A 9489-nucleotide genomic window follows, 5' to 3' on the forward strand; every position below is an offset into this window, starting at 1 on the left:
TCCACTTCCACGCGTCCACCTTTCTCCTGAGAGTGACATCTCCGATCATCTCTTTCTTCTTTAAACTCCCAACTCGGTCGAAGGTGCTTCCCAGCTGCGAACGAACACGAACAAACAAAAAATGTTCCTTCCTCGCAGGGTGCACCGAAATCAGAAGCCGTCCTTGTTTAAAGACATATTTTGGCCCAACTAACAATAGCACGAGCTTACTAACGCGTCCTCAATATGGCTTCCTCCGGTTACATCAATCCCTCCCGCATTTCCTCCAATAAATCTCCATCTACCAGCGTTCCTACGGTGTTAGCAATCCACTCACGCGCTTTCCTCCTCCACCCCTGAAAACATAAAAACTGACATTCGGATTTATGCGATCTTCGTTTCGCTGTCTTTTGCGCATAATCTGCAATTGACAGTTGCGGACGAAGCAAGAACTGCGGCAAGGGGATCTGTGACACACGTGCCGGCGTACGGAGAAAAGCGAGCATGCACCACGGGATGCCAAAGCGGTGTCATCAAAATCCCATCATCAGTGGTCAATAGAGAAATATCGTGGAGCACGATCAGCATCAAACAATAAGAAAGATTGGGTGCGCTTGCGTGCTAAGAATGACAGACAGAGAGAGGGGGAGACAAAATGAGGGAAGAAAAGATGAAGAGAATTAGGATATACTAAAATCAGTCTATTGTTAGGAGAAATAAGGAGAGGCAAATATAGAAACAGAAAGAATGGGATGAGGAGGAGAGTATCAGTTGAGGTTTGACAACTCCCTCTGCGCTTCTCAACAACGTTGCTAAGGAAGATAAGAAACAGAAATGGGTCTAACAGTGATCCCTGAGGGACTCCACTCCTACACCGCTCCACCCTATCTACTGTCTATCCCCTATCTTTTAGCCCTTGATCCAACGAAGGATCTTATCAGCAATCCAGTTTTCTCCAGTTTCGTTAAGATTATCAAAAGCTTTTTAAGTGAAGGAAACTAATCTCAAAGTTTCTTCCATCCATTTGTTTTATGACTTCTTCATAAAATTAAACAGATTGATCAAAGAAGACGAACCCACGAACCCATGCTTTCCGAGATAGCCTTGCATAGTTCTTAACCACAGACTTCATGATCTCACCCAACCACTGAAATGGAACTCATTGGTGTGTAAGATCATGGAGTCTGTACATGTTGCGAGTGAATGAGCGTGTACCCGTGTGTGCGCTTGCTGGATGAAAAACCGGACTAGAACATGAGCATTTTTCTAGATGTGAGGAGGATGGCGATTATATCCACTCGGTACATAAGAGAGTGTGCCCCGTTGATCAGGAATTAAATTCAGAAGTCAGCAAAAGGAAATCCACAGGTGATACTGACTCCAAGCAGTGGCATAAAATACTGACTCTCAGGACTTGAGGCTCCTTGAGATAGTTACCTCATCTCATCAACGGACCCCAGATAATGCTTGTTTGGAGCTGCCAACGGCCACAAGCAAATCTGTGAGTGTTTTCATGGATTCAAAGAGGATTTCTATTCACCCAAACATGAATCTTTCTGCAAGGGAAAACACCCAAAACAATAGACAAAGAAATGGTTGCTGTTTGTGGATTTGATCCATATGTGGAAGAAAGAAACTCGGTATATTATGAAGAAGTCCCAGGACGCTCAACAACTGCTTTAAGAGAAGAGTGTTGCAAACACTTAGGCATTAATCATTGAAATCGCCATATTAGCGTCAAAGAACCAGAGCGTTATACTGGTGTAGGACCTGTGGAGAGCATCACCCATCAACAGTTGGATTTTAGTAAAGTGTCTGCTATATGAGTTTCCACACTTCTGACCCCTTACAATATGCACATGAAATGTTACCGATGTGTCAAAAAAAGCAAGAGGAGTTTTTTCAAGGCTAGTCACCATGGACGAAACTTGGACCCACTATCGTTTTAGACGGTTGCCGCAATTTCATAGACGCTGTCCTATAAGCTTTGAAACACAGTAACTCTACGTCACCAATTAACGATTGTAAGCGCATAGTTTGAAGAAAATAACATCGGAACGTTGCAGCAACCGGCACGGAGTGTTGATCTCAACCCATATCAACATCTTCTGGATAAACTGTCATTTAGAGCAAGACCGAAACAGACTTCTTTTTAGTGGAGCTCGCGGATGGCCTACGCTACCAACAGATTCCTATTAGAAATCCATTGTGATGGAAGATTGTAAGAGTGACAAACGGAGAAAGATATATATATATAGAGAGAGAGATCGTAACAGTGACAAATCGAGAAAGATACACAGAGGTAGAAAGATCGTAAGAGTGACAAAAAGACAAAGATACAGAGAGAGAGAGGGTAGAAAGATCGTAAAAGTGATAAACGGAGAATGATAAAGGGAGAAAGAGATAATAAGAGTGACAAACTGAGAAAGATAGACAGAGAGAGAGACAGGTATAAAAGAGAAGGGTCGTAAGACTGACAAATGGAGAAAGATAGAGAAAGAAGAGAGAGAGAAAGGTAGAAAGATCGTAGGAGTGACAAACGGAGAAAGATACAGAGAGAGAGAGAGAGAGAAGGTAGAAAGATCGTAAGAGTGATAAACGGAGAATGATAAAGAGAGAGAGAGAGAGAGAGAGAGAGAGATAATGAACGGAGAAAGATAGACAGACAGAGAGAGAGAGAGAGAGAGAGAAGGTAGAAAGATCGTAAGTATGATAAACGGAGAAAGATAGAAAGAGAGAGAGAGAGAGAGAGAGAGATAATGAACAGAGAAAGATAGACAGAGAGAGACAGGTATAAAAGAGAAGGGTCGTAAGACTGACAAATGGAGAAATATACAGAAAGAAGAGAGAGAGAAAGGTAGAAAGATCGTAGGAGTGACAAACGGAGAAAGATACAGAGAGAGAGAGAGAGAGAGAGAAGGTAGAAAGATCGTAAGAGTGATAAACGGAGAATGATAGAGAGAGAGAGAGAGAGAAAGAGATAATGAACGGAGAAAGATAGACAGAGAGAGAGAGAGAGAGAGAGAGAGAGAGAGAGAGAGAGAGAGAGAGAGAGAGAGATAATGAACAGAGAAAGATAGACAGAGACAGGTATAAAAGAGAAGGGTCGTAAGACTTACAAATGGAGAAATATACAGAAAGAAGAGAGAGAGAAAGGTAGAAAGATCGTAGGAGTGACAAACGGAGAAAGATACAGAGAGAGAGAGAGAGAGAGAGAGAGAGAGAGAGAGAGAGAAAGGGGAGAGAAAACTTTAAAAATAGACAAACAGAAAAAGGGTGATAGAAAGAATGCAGAGAAAATGAAGAGCGTGAGAGACGATATCGCAAATCAAACTTTACTGTTTGGAGAATTAAAGAGAGAGCAGATAGATAGATAGACAGACAGATAGTTCGAGAGAGGGATCACGTGTGTGTGTGTTCGCGCGCGTGCGTGCTTATGTGTTAAATAAATCGAATCGGTGCTCCTTGAAGCTCCTCAGTATTGCTTGAAGTCCCTTTTCTTAAAAGAATCTCCTTTAAGGAGTAAACTGCCCCCCTCCCTTGTTTCAAATTAACTCAAATGGCGGCTTTTGATTTAAATACGAGTCGGAAATAGTTGACGGATTGACGCAAAAGGTCAATAAAAAGTGAACTTGAGCGTTTCCCCTGTAAATGTGCGTCTCCCCCACTACACGGGAGCCGAGCACAAAGTCACCAACGCTCGATGTATTCGTTATTTCAATCCCAAACACGGTCGTAGGAGAACTTCGCAACGGCAATCAATAAGTTCAGGTGTAGAACGCTGCTTTGCCGTCATGAACGCTGTTTAACAGATTGTTCCCAACCTCCCTAATTATCTCCTACGATTTCGAGTGGCTCGATTATTCTTCCCTTAATTAAATACGCGCAAACAGTCACTCCTTCTCTCCTTAACAAACAATAAATCACGTGATTCTCAATTATGTAAAGGAGCCCCATTAAACATCGCTCACTCTTTAATGGGAAAGATGGAGACAATGTTGGCTTCTTTTTCAGGAGGCCACAAAAATGCTCGATGTCAAAGACTGGGACATCTACGAGTCGCGCTTACTAATCACCCCCTACTCCCCCTGCCTGCCCGCCGGCCCTTATGTTTCGTGTACCGCAAATGGGTGTGGCCGCGTTACCACTAATTTCAGCCGACCATAAAGGCGTCTAACCTTTCTCCTATAACTATTCGAATCCATTAAAACTATTTCAGAAACGCCGAAAGTTTATCTTTAGTATTGCGTCGTAAAGGTCACGGTTTCGCCGCTTGAAAAGAGCGAATGAATGATGACCTCCCATTACGGTCGTCATCTACTCTTTGGCAACATAAAGAGTACGAGATGGAGAGAAAGAAAGAGAAAAGGATCGCCCGTCTTATGTTAATAATAACCCCCGGAGATCCATAGCTGGGTGCAGACGCAGGTGTGGTATTACAGGGGAGGTGTACGCATGCGCAATAGCTATTCATCCACTTCGGTACATTAATGGCAACTTCTGGCGCAGGTAAGGACAGAAAGAATGAATAAAGACTCGGGAAGAAAGGCCTAATGATACATTGGAGTATGGACAGATGATGGATGGTACTGCGCATGCTCGTCGGCTGCTCCGAGAAGGTGGCCTCTCGATTTTCTTCTTCTTTGTTTGGTTTGTAAAGGCTTGTTAGTCCAACCTTACACATGCCAGGAGCACTTCCCCCCCCTCTATTTCTTCCTCCTATCGATCGGTATTGCCCACAGGGAGACTTAACTCCACTAGTGAGGCTCCAGACTGCTGGTCCATTTAAATTACGAATGGTATTGTGGACAAAGAATCCGTCTGCTTTCTTTTAAGCGTCTCGAACGCGATCTATAAGATGTGACACGGGAGCAGTCGGAGGACAGAAAATACTCTTTCGTCATCTCGCTGTCAGCTGACTATTGGTGACTTGATGGTAGAGCTGAATTACCAAAAGAAAGAAGCGGCGCAATTGAGTTATTTTTAAATGACAAAAAGAAAATGGAAAATACTGCGCATGCTCAGAGCTAACAGAAGTTTTAAATTTCAAGGGCCTTTCCTGTCTGGAATAAACAGATCGGTGGGGAAAGAACTCCTTCAGTACCACACTTTTGATTACTTGAATCTACATGGGATTCAGTTGAATTTCTTCAACTGGATCCCATGAGTTCAGAAGTAATTATTGGGAAACAAAGAACACATCCAATAAAGAGTCAACGACTAATGTAATACTAACCATTTTCTACAAAATTATCTCCAGGAGTTAAAGGGGTTGAGTCAAAGGGATCGTGACTTGATGGTGGAGCTGAATTATTGAAGGGAAGAAGCAGCAATTCAATTATTTTTAAATAAGAAACCAAAAAGGAAATGGAAGATATTTCAATTGACTTTCCTGTCTGGAATAAACAGATCGGTGGGGAAAGAACTCCATTAGTACCACACTTTTGATTACTTGAATCTACGTGGGATCCAGTTGAAGAAATTCAACTGGATTCCATGAAGAATCCCATGAGTTCAGAAATAATTACTGGGAAATACAGAACACATCAATAAAGAGTCTATTGGAATACTAACCATTTTCCACAAAATTATCTCCAAGAGTTAAAGGGGTTGAAGAGTCAAAGGGGTCGTGACTTGATGGTATGAGCTGAATTATCAAAGGTAAGAAGCAGCGCAATTGAGTTATTTTTAAATGAGAAACCAAAATGGAAATGGGAAATACTGCGCATTCTCCTAACAGAACTATTTCGTTTTAAATTTCAATTGACTTTCCTGCCTGGAATAAATAAACAGATCGATGGGGAAAGAACTCCTTCAATACCACACTCTCGATGACTTGAATCTACGTGGGATTCAGTTGAAGAAATTTAACTGGATCCCATGAGTTCAGAAATAATTATTGGGAAACAAAGAACACACCCAATAAAGAGTCAATGACCTTCCACTGTTGGAATAGTAACCATTTTCTACAAATTATCTTCAGGAGTCAAAGGGGTTGAGATAAATCATTAATTTTGAAAAGTATCGCGTGCTATTTCTTGGTGATCATAGCTTCCATTTTAAGGAGATCCATTCGCTACAACCAACTCTCGACCATTAATGGTTTTCCATATCTTTTCTTAAGTGGTTGCCATGGCAATAAGAAGAATCGATTTTCTCTTTTTTTTTTTTTTTTTTTTCTTTTCGCTGACGCTAACCTGGCGGAAAAAACTAGAGGGACTAATTAAGACCTTATTAAAAATTAATAAAGGTTCGCAGAGACCACAAATAAAGGCCCACATCCAAAACTAGGTCCTAAGGAGTAGGAAAAAGCTTTGACCACCATGATCGAAGCCTTTTTTTTTTCTTATGTTCGAATAATAATCGTTCACTTCGTGTAGATAGTTTAAAATCCCCTACTTGTGCACGTGCGTTGCATCTTCCCCCTTCCTGGCCTTGTAGACAGACCTCACCTTTTGATCGTTTCTAAGAAAACGTTGCGAAGAAAGAACGAACGGTGTCTGATACTGACAAAACCAATCGATAACTCGATACATCCACTTAAAGTTCGTATGGCACAGGAAAAGAGACGAGACTCCTAGTGAACCTCTCCCTCCCCCTCCCCTCTAGAACGAACAAGGGCTCTTGGCTCGAGGGCGTGCAACCGATGACTCACTGACAGAGGAAATCGCCGACAGGTAATTGGTGCCCTAATGATTGGTCAGTGTGTGGAATGCGCACCATTCTTGAAGTTAGGTATACTAGACAACTCCCTCCGTGGAGCCAATCACCTCCCCCAAGTGTCACGCACGAGTGATCCCCCTAATGGTATAATCTGTTTAGAATATATGACAATATTTGGCTGTAACTCCTTACGCAATTATCATAGAAAACGAGTTGAGTCTAGACTCAAAGTCAGCACCACAGTAATTAGACATAAATGTATTCAAAACCACGTGAGGTTCCCTCCTACTGTCTCCTTCAATATTATTGATAAAAAATTTGATCAAAATGTTGCACTTAGTTCAGTTGATTGTAATACTGATGGTATTAAAAGATCTCTAAAGCCTTGTTGGGATCGGATCAAATTCCTTATTTTCCTCGAGTATTTACAAGAAATGCCACAAACAAGATTACAAAATTTGGTACAAACTTTGAAGGAGATGAAGATCGTCCTGTACTTAAATAGCTTTCTCCTTATAGAACAGGCCCATAAGGGATGGCACAGGAAATTGGTCCCTTTGGGGAATATTGGTAGTAGTGATTTGTCCTTTTTGGGCAGATGGAATGTTTTGTAGGAGACATGTGATCTTTTCTTAATGGGCCTTAATGATTACGTAAAATAAGGAACCGTCCCTCTCACGTGATCAACCCCAAGTGTTGTGCTGGATTCATTGCGATATACAAACCAAGTCAATATGGGACAAAAGTGGGTGGACGAAGAAGAGAGAAAGAGACAGACAGACACGTGCACACAGAGGAAGAGAATGCGATTTAGAAGGAGAAAGAGAAGAGGAGTGAGGAGAAGAGTGAGACAGAGAAAGGGAGAAAAGGGCACAGAGAAAAGGGAGAAAAGAGAGAAACAGAGATAGAAACAAAGAGAGAGAGAGAGAGAGAGAAATTGACAGAGGCAGAGAAAGAAACAAGAAACAGGAAGGCGTACATATAAAACCATCGAAAATACAGAGAGAAACGAAATGCCAGAGAGAGCGAGAGAGAGAGAGAGAGAGAGAGAGAGAGAGAGAGAGAGAGAGAGAGAGAGGGAGAAAGAGAGAGAATGAGAGAAAGAAAAGATAGAGAGATAGATATAAAATGGGAGAAAAGCAGAGAAACGATAATGAAAAGGGAGAAAAGAGAGAGACAGAGATAGAAACAAAGAGAGAGAGAGAGAGAGAGAGAGAGAGAGAATGGGAGAAAAGCAGAGAAACGATAATGAAAAGAATACCAGAGAGAAACTGACGGAAACATGGAGAGATAATGAGAGAGAGGTGAAGAGAAACGAAAAGACAGAAAAAAACGAAAAGAAAAAGAGAGAGAGATAAAGTTAGAGTGACAGACAGAAAGAAAGGACAAACACGGAGAGAGAGAGAGAGAGAGAGAGAGAGAGAGAGAGAGAGAGAGAGAGAGAGAGAGAGAGAGAGAGAGACAGACAGAATAGAAGGAGGAGACAAGTGAGAGACGGAGAATTAAGCAGAAAAAAAAAATATATATATATATATAGAGAGAGAGAGAGAGAGCAACAAACAGACAGGAGGAGACAAGTTAGAGAAGGATGAATAAACAGAAAAAAAAATACATATATAGAGAGAGAGAGACTGACAGACAGAAAGAAAGAGGAGACAAGTGAAAGACAGACAAATAAACATATGAAAAAAGATAAAGAGATAAATAGATACAGAGAGAAAGAGGAACAGATAGATAGAAAAAAAGAAGGAACAAGTGAGATGCCGACAAATAAAAAGAAAATGATAGATAGAGAGAGAGACAAACAGACAAAGGAGGAGACAAGTGAGAGACGGACAAATAAGCAGAAAAAAGATAAACACAGAGAGAGAGCGAGAGAGAGAGATGGACAAACAGACAGAAGGGGGGGGGGAGGACGAGTGAGAGGAGACAGACAAATAAAACCGAATAAAGGTAGAGAGAGGGTCACAGTCGTTTTTTCGTCATAATTATTTATGAACGAAATTAAACTGATTTCACTGAAATCAGTTTCATTTTCTCTTTCTCACTGCCCCTCTACCCACAGCCACTTATTACCTTCGCAACGATCACAGTGCCGGCCCTTCCACCTGCCGTCATCGTGACGCGTGTGGGAGGGTGGGTGGGTGGGTGCGCCACACCGGCGTGTCTAATGTGAAACAATGGTTGCGCAAAATGGTTTCGCACGAGGTCGCTGTTTTTACTGAAACGTGTCCGCAGACTCGGACTCGCTCTGTCCACGAAAGGGGATGTGACATTCGCCCGATCTGTGGGGTGTTTTGTAAGCGCGTGCGACAGACAAGAAAACAAAAAATTGGCTACTCACAGTAAGTCTCTTTGGCCAGGCGGGTGACGACCTCGGTTTTCAGCTTGCTGTTCTTCTTCCCCATGTGGACGACCCCTAAAAACTCGCGACACAGACCAGACGATGTAACTCCTCCTGCACGGGAAAGACTCGCATTCCTCCGACGATTCCAAGTCCGCGAAAGACGCAGCTGCCTCCGAAACAACGCTCGCACGGCTAAGCCAAAGAGCCCGCTTGCAACGCCATCTACAGGAGGCTTCCGTTTGGTCAACTTCGTTTACTTTTCGCGCGATCGAAGGGGTACGAATGATCGCGGCGATTTCTAGTTGCCATGGATACATTTACATTTATACGGCAAACAGTCGGCTTTTACGGGAATAAAAGCGGCCGCTAATTGCGGGAACGAAAACCGGCGTGATAAATCGGACCAACTGCGTTCGCTCCTCGAGCGACTAAAATTGCGTTAAAATTAATTGGAAACGTAATTTCCACGAGCTACGATACACCTAAACGCGCCGTTTAAA

General features: G+C 42.4%; 1 protein-coding gene across 1 annotated transcript in view; it reads right to left on the reverse strand.

Moving 5' to 3' along the window:
• LOC150086405 (frequenin-2-like) overlaps window positions 1–9180 on the reverse strand; it is a 45182-nt gene extending 36002 nt beyond the window's left edge. Inside the window, exon 1 of the mRNA XM_090372569.1 lies at window positions 8987–9180. Coding sequence (XP_090228695.1) covers window positions 8987–9050 — 64 coding nt within the window. The 5' untranslated portion in view covers window positions 9051–9180. The remainder of the gene's footprint in view (window positions 1–8986) is intronic.
• Window positions 9181–9489: the final 309 nt, after the last annotated feature.

Source organism: Mastigoproctus giganteus, chromosome 4 (genome assembly GCF_048544385.1).
Source record: "Mastigoproctus giganteus isolate SK-2022 chromosome 4, ASM4854438v1, whole genome shotgun sequence".
Classification (NCBI taxonomy): Eukaryota; Metazoa; Arthropoda; class Arachnida; order Uropygi; family Thelyphonidae; genus Mastigoproctus; species Mastigoproctus giganteus.